Raw genomic sequence first — 14,379 nt, forward strand, 5'->3', positions numbered from 1 at the left:
AGGGCCATAAAATGCAGGATTTCGGCGAATTAGTTTTAATATCATATGCGACCAAATCACAATGCGAAATGAAAAACAAAATGTAGGCGCATGATAGCTCACGATTGAAAAAGTAATCATATTAAATCCTATAGGGTGATGTGCTAGTATCCATCGTATTAAGCATTGATCAGTGAGAACTGCAATTTTCCCAGTATTGCAGTGAATGATGCTGATACGAACCGATGCCAAACAATTCTTTCTCAAAACGGCTTTAGCACTGTACAATAACATTTTGATAAATCTTGATCTGTTTTTGGAAATAATGCAAAGAAAATGCATCTTATCATATTTTCAATCCGTCGTATCGTTTTCAACTCCGTCGCAATCAGTTTCCAGATTCGTCTCACAACTTACGGCTCACTGTGATGCATTGAGTGGTTAAAACACAATATATCAACGCTATAATAAAATGTTTCACTAGATTATATAGATCTACGGTCATCTCCCTCCATTCCTTCAGCATGTTGGATTATACTAATTTCCTTTAAAATTAATTGTTCGTCATCAGAATTCAGCCCAAACATATGAACACAATTCCTTTTGACCATACAATTATGGCATTTGCTCACAGTACAGCGAAAACAACACAATCAAAGGAATCGTATTTTTACGTCGAGCGTCGCGCTCACATTGATGCGCACAAGCTTTTTTTTTCTCAGTACGACGGATAGAACTTTGTTTACATTCTCAATCATACGCGGCGGTTGAGGAAATTTCGTAAAATTTGGTGATTTATTGAAGTTTTACGGCGTGTGATTGGAATGAGATCCTTCAGTGAAGAAGTACGAAGGTTTTCCATAGTGAAAATAAGTGCCCGGCGAAGTAAGTCACCCACGGGGGCAGGAAGAAACTTGTGTTGGAAAGTGGTGTGACAGATGTTGATCTCTAAGCATTTCTCTCAAATCGTGTTCGTCCATGCGATTTCGGTGGAAAAGTGTAAAGTGGATAATTGAACTGAAGTTATTTATCGAAATACATTAGTTTCATTGCATTTTTGGTGTACAGGTGAACGAATCATAAAAGCTTTCACAAAATTACATTTGGAAAATGAATCTATGTTGCAGGTAAGTTGGAATATCCGCCGTAGTGGAACATTTTAAGTTTGATACGACGAATAGTAGCTCTTACGACGAAGTAGAACGAAACCCTATGGCTAAAATGGAAGCATCCGAGAACAACGTACATGAAAACCACGTAGATGACGACCGTCCAACATGGACGGATTGCTGTACCTTTCCTCTGTCTAAAGATATATTTCATCGTCCATTCAATTGGCTGTGGATTGTTTCCTCTCCTTTCAAATCCATTTTAGAGCCATTGAATTGACTACAAAAATGGAATCATCCTGTTCATACTTAATTGGCGCAGCAGAAAGGCAAAATTACTATCCCATGTATTTTTGGTTCACATTTCGTTCTAAATTGTTAATCCATCATTTCCAAATGAAACTTACGTAGCTGGCAAAACGTGTACTACTTCGGCTATAGGTTATTCCACAAAAAAAAACACAAACATGCATCGACCACCATCGATTTCTATCAAATTTTTGGCAAATATTCATTCGCTCTAAACATGTAACAAGCTTATTTTTTTGCTTATCGGACCACCTTACGGTTCATATAAGGCCACCTCCGTGATTAAAAGTTTCGAAAATATATTGATGTTTTATTTCTTTCTCTAGAGGAAATAATTTGCACGGTGCTTCCCAGACCGTTAATTTTTCATTTATTTAGTTAACATCTAAACAAATAACACTGAATCATCAATTTTAAGCCACAAAACTCAATTCGTAACCGCAACTCTTCACGCCTTTTTGTACCAACCATATTCGAAGCGCACACCATCTTTGTAGGGTAAGACATTTTTGCAATATACCCTGCCCATCGTATCCTTCCAGCTTTGGCCACTTTCCGAATACTGGATTCGTCGTAGAGTTGGGCGAGCTCGTGGTCGCCGCCACACACCATTTCCCTGTACACCGCCAAAGATCGTCCTAAGAGCCCGGCCCGTAGAGGACTACTGGTCTTTTGAGCGTTTTGTACATGGCACATTTGGTGCGGGGGTGAATCTTTCTCGACCGCAGCTACTTCTGGAGCCCATAGTAGGCGCGAATTCCACTGATGATGCGTCTCCGTATTCCACGACTAACGTTGTTATCAGCCGTTAACAAGGATCCGAGGTAGACGAACTCATCAATCACCTCAAAAGTATCCCCGTCTATTGTAACACTGCTTCCTAGGTTCCGCCTATCAGCATGTACTTTGTCTTGGACGCATTCACCACCAGTCCAAGTATTGCTGCCTCGCGTTTCAGGCGGTGTATAGGTCTGCCACCTTTCCATATGTTAGGCCGACAATGTCCATATCATCCGCGAAGCAAACAAATTGAATGGATCTGGTAAAAATCGTATCCCTGTTAAGGCCGGCTCTCCCAATAACACCCTCTACCGCGATATTGAACAACAGGTACCAAAGTCTGGAATGTTCACCTGAAATCTTCATACAATTTTGCACACCTTCCATCGTTGCTCTTATCAGTCTTGTGAGCTTCTTGGGAAAGCTATTCTCGTCCATGACTTTAATAGCTCTACTTGGTCGATACTATCGTATGCCACCTTGAAATTGATGAAAAGGTGATACGTAGGGACCTTTCACTCGTCCATTTCATTCACGACATTTCTGGGGGATTTGCCGTACAGTAAAGGTCCGTTGACGATCGAACGTCAAGGAAGCCTACTTGATAACTTCCTACGAACTCGATCACTACAGGTGACAAACTGGTGAGAGGTGACTGGGATGATACTTTATAGGTCGCATTAAGGATTGTGATCGCTCGGCAGTTCTCACAATCTAACTCGTAACTTTACTCCTCCGGTAGCTGTTCTGTTTCCCGGATTGTGTCTATCAGCCGGTGCAGACAAATGGCCAGTATCTCTTAGTTCAGCTTTGCAGGTTTATTGTTCTTGAGCTGGTGAAGGGTATTCGTCCCCAATGTGGGAGCGTAGGGGAAGTGGTGGTAAAATGAACAGGGGTGGTAAAATGAACACCGTGACTTTTACTGAGAAAAAACAAATTTCGATGATTTTTTATCACACACGGACGATTTAGAGCATAAATCTAAGTGTTCGAGTTGATAGGTAGGTCAATTGAAGTGAAAATATCAACGAAAACTAAGATTTTAGAAAATCACCTTTGAAAATTAGAACTGACGTAGCTTTTAGCTCGGATGAGTTGAGGTTTTTCAGTGAGGTGAATATCGTTATGATATGATGTCAAATCTGATACCTTTAGAATTCTTTTTGAATGGGTTATCATCTTTAATGGATGTATTTTCGGTGGGGCAATGAAAATTTTCAGAAATATTTGTTTTGCTCACGTTTTTTGCATGGTGTTCATTTTACCACACACAGCTGTTCATTTTACCCACATAGTGCAGGTAAAATGAACATTTGCATCGCTTTTTGATAGCGATGAAAATATGTGAAAATTTATCTATTTTAGTTTGAATCCATGTCGCTGCTATAGATTACATCCCTATTTTTGATATTGTGCGAAAGAACTATACAAATTCCTCGTTTTTCTATCAGAAACAAGATGATTTCCTTAAGGTGTTCATTTTACCACCCCTTCCCCTATTTTTTTTAGAAGGTGACAAATTGCTGTTTACGAACTAACCCAGCAATCACGTTCGATATGTAGGCTAGTCATATCGAATCCGCCCATCGTACGCCAGAGTGTCATACTCGGAACTTCCAGTACCGACTAAATCCACCTTCGCCCACGAGCCATTCCCCCCGGAACTGCCGCTTGGCAGTACTTCATAGAGAAGGTTATTTGCTAACCAGTACTGCTTCTTGCTTCACTTGTGCTCCTGTACTTCATTTGGGACTGGCGTCACATCACGGCTATGTTTCTACTACCGCTTCTGTGATTGCTGCGCTTCGTTGCTGTGCTGCGACGCGTTTGGGGAGTCGCCAGAGTCCTACGCAACTTCTGCGCCTGCTGCTCTCCAGGTTTGACCAGTTGGATGCTCAAGTCGGTCCAGTGATTCCGGCTAGAGGAGCTTCCGGTTCACTGGCTCACCGACGACCTAAAACTGATGGTTTGTCATAATTGATGCCACTCAACATAGTCCCCGACGGTTGAGCTAGCCTACTCCAGCGGGGAGTTCCCGACGTAGGAATATCTCTCGAAACCGTTAATGTAACGCATTTGTTCCAGCTTCACTGCTGCTGACCGGTGAAATGCCAAGGTCGATCCAGTGATTCCGGTTGGAGGATGTCTTCCGGTTTATTGGTGCCCCAACGACTTAATCCGGTGCCTCGCTACGGACTACTCATAATAGTCCTCGACGGTGGTTCTATCCTACTTCCAGTTCAAAGATGCCTGGACGACCATTTTCCGGTGATGTTTCGCGACCTACTCAGCAAGTCCCCGACGATGGACTTAACCTACTCCGAAACTGGGCTGGCAGATGCCTAGGTCGGCTCTGCGATTCAGCAAGTCCCCGGCGGAAGGACATAGCAGACTCCAATGCGATGTTGGTCGGTCCTGCAATTCTGGTTGGAGGATGAGTTCCGATTTGCAGGCGACTTAACGACTTATTACCGATATTACGCTACGCCCGCATTACTCGGTCTAGCCCCCGGCGGAGAATCTAGTCTACTTCGATCACGCCCGTTGGTCTCCTTCATATGCTCGCTTCAACAGACTGACTTGTCGAGTGCCGACGACGACTCCGGCTGCCCCATCGACTCAGAGCCATGTGCTGTCCGCTGCTTTAAGTGCCGCTGTTCCTCTCGCTATCTTCATTGTTACAGAGACATCAGCTGGACGATTGTCCACCGGAACGGTTCCTCTTGGTCTGCAGCGCTTTCACCCACACGGAGCCAGCGTATCTTAGGGCCCTATTTTATAAGTCGAGTCGACCAAAAACTACTCGACTGGAGTCACTTTCGACCAAAAATTTTGCTCGACTCGGCTCTGTCACTCGAGCTTATCGACAGTTGTCACTCTATGTGACTGGATTACTATGGTAGTCGAGGGGTGAAATCTGAAATATGCATGCTTACTTTGATCGACAATCGTGCTTATTCTGCGCGGCGTGTGAGGTGACACGTGTCGAATGAGGTGACAATTGTCGACTCGCTCCCATTTGATTAACATTAGTCGCCTCACGTCACTCGCGGTGAGAGCGACTCGTATCGACTCACACGCCGCGCAGAATAAGCACAAATGACTACAGACGAGTCACATGAATCCACTCAATTTACAAAATAGACCCCTTAGTATCGATTAAGGGGCCTATTTTGTAAATCGAGAGGATTCATGTGACTCGCCTGTAGTCATTGTCGATCAAAGTAAGCATGCATATTTCAGATGTCACCCGTCGACTCCCATAGTAATCCAGTCACAAAGAGTGACAAATGTCGATAAACTCGAGTGACAGAGCCGAGTCGAGCAAAATTTTTGGTCTACATTGACTCCAGTTGAGTCATTATGCTCGACTCGACTTATAAAATAGGGCCCTAAGACACGCTCGCCAGTAGTCGCTTCTTGCTGTTGCTGATCGCTGAATTGTTGAGCTCAGCTGATCATCGATCATCACTTCCAGGTGTTTGACTTCCCGCTTTGAGTCGATGGTACACTGTTCAACTGTGTAATTCGAGCGAGTTCACGTGACTCGTCTGTAGTCATTGTCGATCAAAGTAAGCATGCATATTTCAGGGGTCTATTTTGTAAATCGATCAGATTCATGTGACTCGCCTGTAGTCACTGTCGATCAAAGTAAGCATGCATATTTCAGATGTAACCCGTCGACTTCCATAGTAATCCGGTCACATAGAGTGACAACTGTCAATAAACTCAAGTGACAGAGCTGAGTCGAGCGAATTTTTAATCGACAGCGACTCCAGTCGAGTCATTTTGATCGACTCGACTTATAAAATAGGGCCCGTAATTATGTCTGCTGTGGTGATCTCCAGGTGTATCGAAAGTCTTTTTCGCTCGTCAGTCGTTTGAATCTCCCATGTTGATTTTGACGTTGTTGCTAGGACAACTGTCGCACTCGCGTTTGAGCGTAAAAAGCGTCTTTATCATCATCAGTGCTTTCGAAGTGAGGGCTGTGCACGTTTATCATGCTGAAGTTGAAAAACCGGCCTCTGATCCTCAAGTTACACATTCTCTCATTGATCGACCACCACCCGATCACGCGCTCCTGCATATCACCCATCACTATAAAAGCGGTTTCCAGCTCGTGTGTGTGGTCGCAGCTTTGGTAGATGGTATGGTTCGCACCATGCGCCTCTGTACGTGCCATAAATTCTTTTGACTTTTACTGTGCGCCTTGTGTTGGTGCTCTCTCGCTCTCTCTCACGGGTAGCTTGAAAACAGGGCGCACAGTAAATATCAAAAGTTTTATCCCGGTCAACCAGTCAGTGATTTTCGATAGTGATCGATATAGATTCGTTGGTTAAAGATCTACCGTTCTGACTCATATTCCGAACACTTAAGGCCAACAGTGACTTCAAATGCATCTGATTGGTATAAATTGGCTGATATTTGTGTAAATTTTAATATCTTCGCAAAGTTTAACTGTTAGTTGATAGGTGTACCGATAATAATGTTGATTTAGTTGGTTTCAGTATTGTTTTCACGTAAAGGTATGGAACAACATTTTGATTCAAATGCCGAACACTGTGTTCATTCTGTCTCATATTCCGAACACCTTGATTCAAATTCCGAACAGCACGAATAAATCGTATTCAAATGAATAATTTCGCAAATAAATTTATCTGAGCTTTTTCTACTAGTCTCAAACTAGAGAATCATCACTACTTCCGCGGAGTAAATTATATTGGAGACGTTAAAATTGAATTGCAATTGACTACCATTTCCTTGTTATTTGGTGACATATTTTAGCGAAACATTTCAACCAAATCGCCATACAAAAACCGAGTGTTCGGAATATGAGTCTTTTCGGAATTTGAGACAAAACGGTACACAGAATTATGAAGACTGGTTGGTCGGGATAGCATGCAACGGCTCATTGTGCTCTTCCAACACACCTCCTGAACGCTACGATGCCGAATCCGCGGTCCTTCAGCACATCGGCGAGTATGTATGTCGGCGATGTAGTTGAGAGTCGATCAAACTAATTCAACTGGAGCCATTGTCGACCAAGCTTGACACAGCTCTGTCACTCGAATTTTCCAACAGTTGTCACTCTATGTGACTGGATTACTATGGCAGTCGATGGGTGACATCTGAAATATGCATACTCACTTCGATCGACAGTGACTACCGACGAGTAACATGAATCTGCTCGATTTACAAAATGGACCCCCAAGGATTTTGACGTTTACTGGCCTTGTTGTTTACTGATTTCATAAAAGATTGAGAGAGAAGGAATGAGTTGCCAAAATCTGATTATCATTACGCGAAATCGTACTCTTTTGCCAGTTACTCCATTCCATACAATTATCAGTCCAGCTCAAAAACTTTATTCTCACGCATATTGTCCATCATCGCAAATATGTTTAATAACTTGTAATTTTTATTTCCATTTATTGTATCGCTCGACATGTCCGTTCCACCATACATGTGTTGTTGATTCATCGCCAACGACCACACCATCGCCCTTTCGACGAAAAACGACTAATTTATAAAACGTAATGACCCCGTAATGCACTGAAATTGCGCTTCGTTGAACGCACCATAAACAAAATCACCGGTACCCAAAAATAACCACGCGACGATGAATCGAAAACTAAAACCAAAATAACGAAAAACCATATCACAATGTCGTCGTCGTCACTGCAATTCGTTGAAAAACAAAATGATATCTCACTCTCGAAACCGAAATCTACTAACGAATCGAACAAATAAAATGTATAATGTGATGCCTTGCCTCAATCCTCGTTCGTTTACTCGTACTCCCTCGGGGGACAGTTCTTCTCCGAGGTACAGTACAGACAGTGCAGTTTTCCTGTTTCTACTTAGCAACTGTGTATACATTACTATCCCACTAATCCTATGCCACATTATCCTAGTTTAGTCGAGCTTTCCGTTATGTCCTGTAGTTTTGTCTTCGATCAAGCTCAGCCGCGCCAAGTTTTGCACCCTTCTCTAGCTAACGCGCTTCTTGTACCTGCTATAGCTTCTTGTATCTACTATAGTATCATGTTTAACTGCTGCGCTATTTTTAGAGTAGATCTACAGACAAGCAGACGTTTCACTTAGAATAATTTGCCATTGAAATTATCGTCTCAAAATCATTATAGCTTAATTTTAAAATTACTATAGAGTAGGTGTACCAATTATGGATGCAATATGTCAACAGTATGGATAAAAATCAAATTTTAACCGCATATCTAAAACGTAAGCATGACTTTTTGATGTTGATTACTAGTTTGAAGCCTTGCGAAACAGTTGATTTTAGCAGTTTTAGTACTAAATTAACTTAAAGCTTCTAAACAGTGCTGGGAATGGTAATAGTAGTAGGCTTGACTTTTCGCGAAAATCACGTGGCTCTCCCAGTACAGTAGTTCAAAAACGTGAATCTCATCAAGTAGCCTCTGTTGGGTGCACGAATTTTCTAAATCATGAGTGTCATTGAAGGCTCTAAATGCGGGAAATGCAGCGGGAAATAGAACATTTTTCTACAGTAATTTCGGGTTGCCCTTAGCAACGGGTGTTTTGCAATTTTCAAGGCATTTGCCTACAGCAGCGATGGGCGTGAGTTTCACTGGCTTCGCTGACTGTGATTGGCTTTGTTTGGCTACTGTAGAGTGAGTTTCAGATTTTTTCCCAACCCTGCTTCTAAATATTGGTTTTAGAAAGCGTTGTCTTTGTACCAGTCTTCAAAAAATCCCACTCCAAGAGCTGCTTAGATCAAAAACCATCAAAGCAAGATTTATTCCGCGCGCATATTTCGTTCAAATCCAGGCATGCAATGAATCATGCCACGTGTATGAGAGGATTGAATCCTAGGATTCAATCCTTGATCGATTGTTAGCCGGGTGAGTCAATCGAGTAAGCATTGATATTGCATTCCATATCGGTTGACTTTTGTGACAGGACACACTTGGAATGCGGCTGAAAGATTTTATCATGCACAGCTGCTTCCAGTGAATGGTATCTGGAATCCAACGACAATTTTAGTTAACGTTCTGCCTTAATGTAATGACGTCTCATGTAAACGGGACTTCCATCTCCTAAACAGAAAATATGAGTCAGGTGTTATCAGGAATTTCCACATGTCTGGATTCAACGTAGCTCGGGCGATCAAATTTTTTTATAAACAATTTTCTCCTTGAGTGGAAATCAACGCAAGTAACGCAAATTTGCAGTGGTATGATACTATAAATGCTCTACTTTTACTTGTTGAATTTAATTGCCCTGCTTACTATTCCATCTCCCGTTCGATATCCAGGTTTTATTTGTCCCAATCCTCTATGAAACGTCAAATATGCCTAACGAAGAGCATTTTCCCTTCCTTCGATTGCCTATAAGCATAATGATAGAGAATCAATCATGGGATTGAATCCTAGCATAAATCACGCAAGCTGAGATTGGAACAATCGGGATTCAAAACGATCCCGCGCATTGAGATGTTTTCAAAGCATGCTTGTTTAAATCTGGGAGCAGAAGGATGCTCTTAGAAGACTGCTTTGTACCAATTATGGCAATAGCGTTCCTAGCATTCAACATAAAAGTGTACCAGTTATGGACTATCGAAAATTTGCACGAAATAAAGTCAAACGCCATCCAGAGCGAATGATAGCTTTATTTCTTTTATTTTACTGATCAAAAAATGTAAACAAACCGCCTCCAGAGTATCGTAATAGTATCGTAAGTAATATTCGCCGTTATATTCTATTAGAACAATAAGAAAATCAATTTTTGTTCCCACTATTGCCATATTTGGTACTATAGCCATAATTGGTACTGCTACCCTATGTAATGTTACGTATGCGAGATGCCAGTAGTGTGGAAATGTCAAAAGCAAACAAGTACGATATGAGCGCTGCGGGCGTCCGATTGACGGAATATTGGGTATTTGAATAAATCATTAAAAAGTCTGTCTATGAGAAAGTTGGAGAAAGTTGAATGTTACGTCTGTTTGTCTGTGGAGGATCCGTTGTAGATATGAACAATTTGTATGCGATCACATTTATCCACACAAAACTTTTCAATCTGAAACAACTTTGCATTTAGAATTGTCTATTGAATCATCTATTATTATTATTCATCTAAAGACAATGGATCATTAAAATAACCAAAACGGCCGCTATGGAAAGCAAAGATAGTGCCACCGTAGCCTTGTGTGTTTGACAGAACAGCAATGCTGTCACAATGTTAAATTCCATATACAGTGGCGCCTTTGTTTTGATGTGGTGAGCACTTGCAAAAACTACCTTCAATGATCCATTTACCAATGGCTCAAGGCGAAGTAGGCCGTCATTAAGGGGCCTATTTTGTAAATCGAGCAGATTCATGTGACTCGTCTGTATTCATTGTCGATCAAAGCAAGCATGTATATTTCAGATGTCACCCGTCGACTCCCATAGTAATCCAGTCACATAGAGTGACAAGTGTCGAAAATCTCGAGTGACAGAGCTGAGTCGAGTGATTTTTTTGGTTGACAGTGACTCTAGTCGAGTCATTTTGATCGACTCGACTTATAAAATAGACCCCTAAGGGGCCTATTTTGCAAATCGAGCAGATTCATGTGACTCGTCTGTATTCATTGTCGATCAAAGCAAGCATGCATATTTCAGATGTCACCCGTCGACTCCCATAGTAATCCAGTCACATAGAGTGACAACTGTCATGTGACTCGTCTGTATTCATTGTCGATCAAAGCAAGCATGCATATTTCAGATGTCACCCGTCGACTCCCATAGTAATCCAGTCACATAGAGTGACAACTGTCGAAAAACTCGAGTGACAGAGCTGAGTCGAGCGATTTTTTCGATCGACAGTGACTCCAGTCGAGTCATTTTGATCGACTCAACTTATAAAATAGACCCCTAAGGGGCCTATTTTGCAAATCGAGCAGATTCATGTGACTCGTCTGTATTCATTGTCGATCAAAGCAAGCATGCATATTTCAGATGTCACCCGTCGACTCCCATAGTAATCCAGTCACATAGAGTGACAACTGTCATGTGACTCGTCTGTATTCATTGTCGATCAAAGCAAGCATGCATATTTCAGATGTCACCCGTCGACTCCCATAGTAATCCAGTCACATAGAGTGACAACTGTCGAAAAACTCGAGTGACAGAGCTGAGTCGAGCGATTTTTTCGATCGACAGTGACTCCAGTCGAGTCATTTTGATCGACTCGACTTATAAAATAGACCCCTAAGGGGCCTATTTTGCAAATCGAGCAGATTCATGTGACTCGTCTGTATTCATTGTCGATCAAAGCAAGCATGCATATTTCAGATGTCACCCGTCGACTCCCATAGTAATCCAGTCACATAGAGTGACAACTGTCATGTGACTCGTCTGTATTCATTGTCGATCAAAGCAAGCATGCATATTTCAGATGTCACCCGTCGACTCCCATAGTAATCCAGTCACATAGAGTGACAACTGTCGAAAAACTCGAGTGACAGAGCTGAGTCGAGCGATTTTTTCGATCGACAGTGACTCCAGTCGAGTCATTTTGATCGACTCAACTTATAAAATAGACCCCGACAGCAGTCGATGGGTGACATCTGAAATATGCCTGCTTGCTTTGATCGGCAATGAATACAGACGAGTCACATGAATCTGTTCGATTTACAAAATAGGCCCCTAGAAGAGTTTTTTGAGAGCTTATGAAAAAATGGTGCAAAAATATTAGGGGTATTCACTCGTGTAAAGCATAATTCTGCATATGAATTATTTCAAATGAAAAAATTCACTCCTTATGTCATATGATAGAATAATAATCTAGTTACCGGCTATAAATGTCAGTCACTCAAAGCGAAAGTTGTTGTTGTTTGAGGTGAAAATTTCTCGTTTTGGATTCATTCAAATTTGGTTTGGTAATTCCAAGCGTGTAACTTATGATGCAGCACACACGACTACTTCGGATGGAGCTTCTGCGGCTGGTTTTGGACTAAATGGTCTTATCTACTGATGTACTAAACTGACTCGGTCGAAGAATTTTGACACTAGAGCGGGTCCAGATCACGTGGGGATCATACGGGAGCGTGCCCCGCTCAAGTGTCACAATTCTCAGACCGAGTAAATTTAGTACACCAGTGGATTAGACCATTGTGTAATTTGTAGTGGAAAGAGAGCCTAACATGCATTGTATGGCCTATCCAAAAGTTGTACTACAAACAAGTCTCGGGTCTTTACAGTCATTTTTGGCCGTTACTCAAATAGTTTGTATATCTTTCATTGACGCATGTTTAGGGTCCTGCAAATTTTAGATTTCAACACTTCTGATCCATGCCACTTGAATTCTCAAACCAATAATGATCATCACACGTCAACTTCCCCTGTCCCCATATTCACTGAAAATCTCGACTACATATATCATTTGAATTCCATACGCTATGAGGTTTCGTATGAACTGTACGGCATCTAACATTTTAAAGATTATTTTTCTATTTTCGATTGCTATTTATTAGCTCTCAACGTAAATATTCAGAGAAACAAAAAATTGCAAAATGCTTGTTTATTATTCTCATATCAACAATTTCCATAGGAACCAAGCATTCTTTGATTGATAGACCATGGATTTTCAACGCCCTGAAATGTTTCATTGTCAGTTTACGCAATGCTATGAAATATTTTGGTTAGTCAATTTACGCAGCGATTTACGCTGTTAAGTGAATCCCCCTATTGAAAAACAAAAAAGTTATAACGATTTGAATTTGAATTTTGGGGTAAAAAATGAAGCTGCCGGTAGAGGGGTTAATCAGTATAAGCAGCAAAAACAGATTTATACCCTTCAGAAGCCGGATAATATTTTAAAGCTATTGAGCCTCTACTTGGACATAATAGACAACCCTAATTGAAGTGCTTCTTCAATTTGGTCGATAAAAACCTCCATGCCAAAGTGAATAATTGAAGTGCCGAAGTACCGGGTATCCCATTGATTGCTTTGACCGCTTTTAATCTGAATTCTTCTTAATTTGACCCCTGCTAATTGAAGTGACCGGAAACACGTTTTGTCGTTATGCGACGGGAAACTAGAAGTTCAAATTAAAAATGAACCCCGATGGTTTGCATGAGGTATCGTTCAGATTAGCGGGGATGTAGATCTTTACCCTGTTGGTTTTCACTTTACCCCCTTATGATTTGAGTTCTCTGTCGATTAGACTATTTTCGTTATAAAAACGGTATAAAAATATGCCTCGATTATTCGGGCAGTTCTCACCTATCAAATCACACTTTTAATGGTTGATTACATTAGGTTATTTGTTTGTTAAGGTGATTATAAAATGAAGCCAAACTTTGAATTTTCAAGTGCACAAGACGAGAGAATCTGACAACAGTTCGCGTCGAAAACCAATCAAATTGCTTGCTTGCTGGCGGTGACCAATGGGATAGATTTTCTACGCGGAGCGCTGTTTCGTTCTCAAGTCTTGTGCTCTTGAAAATTTGAGGTGTGGCTTCGTTCTATAATCACCTTAAGTAGATGTTCGCCTCTAACCACTTAATGGCACAGTTTGACAGCCCAAAAAGCTTTCGATGGCATGTAATTGCATAAATGTAATGCGTTCACCAGTAGAGCACACAAGTGTCTATAAAACCACATGAATATGGTGTACATATTGGAAAACTCAAAGCCACCCCGCGAAAAAACCTATTTTGTAGGTACCTACTCACCCCAAATTGCGCCTCCTTTAGTCTGCTGCTGCTATACAACTATGTTTGTGGAGTGTTTTTTGTTGTTCTCCTAAATTTACGACTACGAGCCGAGCCAAACTTCAACTGATAGACTTGCCTATTTTTCACACACACAGCAACTGGTTGGCGACAATCCGGACAAGGAGAAAATTGTTACCGAGTTCCAGAGCAGACTGCACAGCTCGCTGAACAACAAGAATCTTAAGCAATACGTTAAAGCATTTACAAGGTTCGTATATTGAACGATAATGGTGGAATAGCTCATTAATTACATGTTTCGATATTCACAGCCGCGAGAATTTGTGCTTGAAAAACTGTAAGGTTGATCTGTTGTTGGTCACTGGAGTTATGAGCCCATACGCTGGCGTAGTTGAAAAGATGTTCAAGGACTTGAACAAGGAGAAGGTTACACTGCTGAAGGTCGAACGCGCTGGCGATGTTCTCGCAGATGCTGTAAGTTTGATTGGAAACATTAGTTT

The 14,379-nt window shown here is 41.5% G+C and overlaps 1 protein-coding gene across 15 annotated transcripts in view; it reads left to right on the forward strand.

Moving 5' to 3' along the window:
• LOC5567575 (uncharacterized protein ZK1073.1) overlaps nt 1–14,379 on the forward strand; it is a 260,885-nt gene that overhangs the window by 245,369 nt on the left and 1,137 nt on the right. For 14 of the 15 annotated variants that reach the window (XM_021848523.1, XM_021848527.1, XM_021848521.1 and 11 more), the window contains 3 exons: nt 7,992–8,003; nt 14,017–14,129; nt 14,191–14,353. In XM_021848523.1, coding sequence (XP_021704215.1) covers nt 7,992–8,003; nt 14,017–14,129; nt 14,191–14,353 — 288 coding nt within the window. The remainder of the gene's footprint in view (nt 1–7,991; nt 8,004–14,016; nt 14,130–14,190; nt 14,354–14,379) is intronic. The other variant, XM_021848529.1, reaches the window with a different exon arrangement.

This window comes from Aedes aegypti, chromosome 3, assembly GCF_002204515.2.
Source record: "Aedes aegypti strain LVP_AGWG chromosome 3, AaegL5.0 Primary Assembly, whole genome shotgun sequence".
Classification (NCBI taxonomy): Eukaryota; Metazoa; Arthropoda; class Insecta; order Diptera; family Culicidae; genus Aedes; species Aedes aegypti.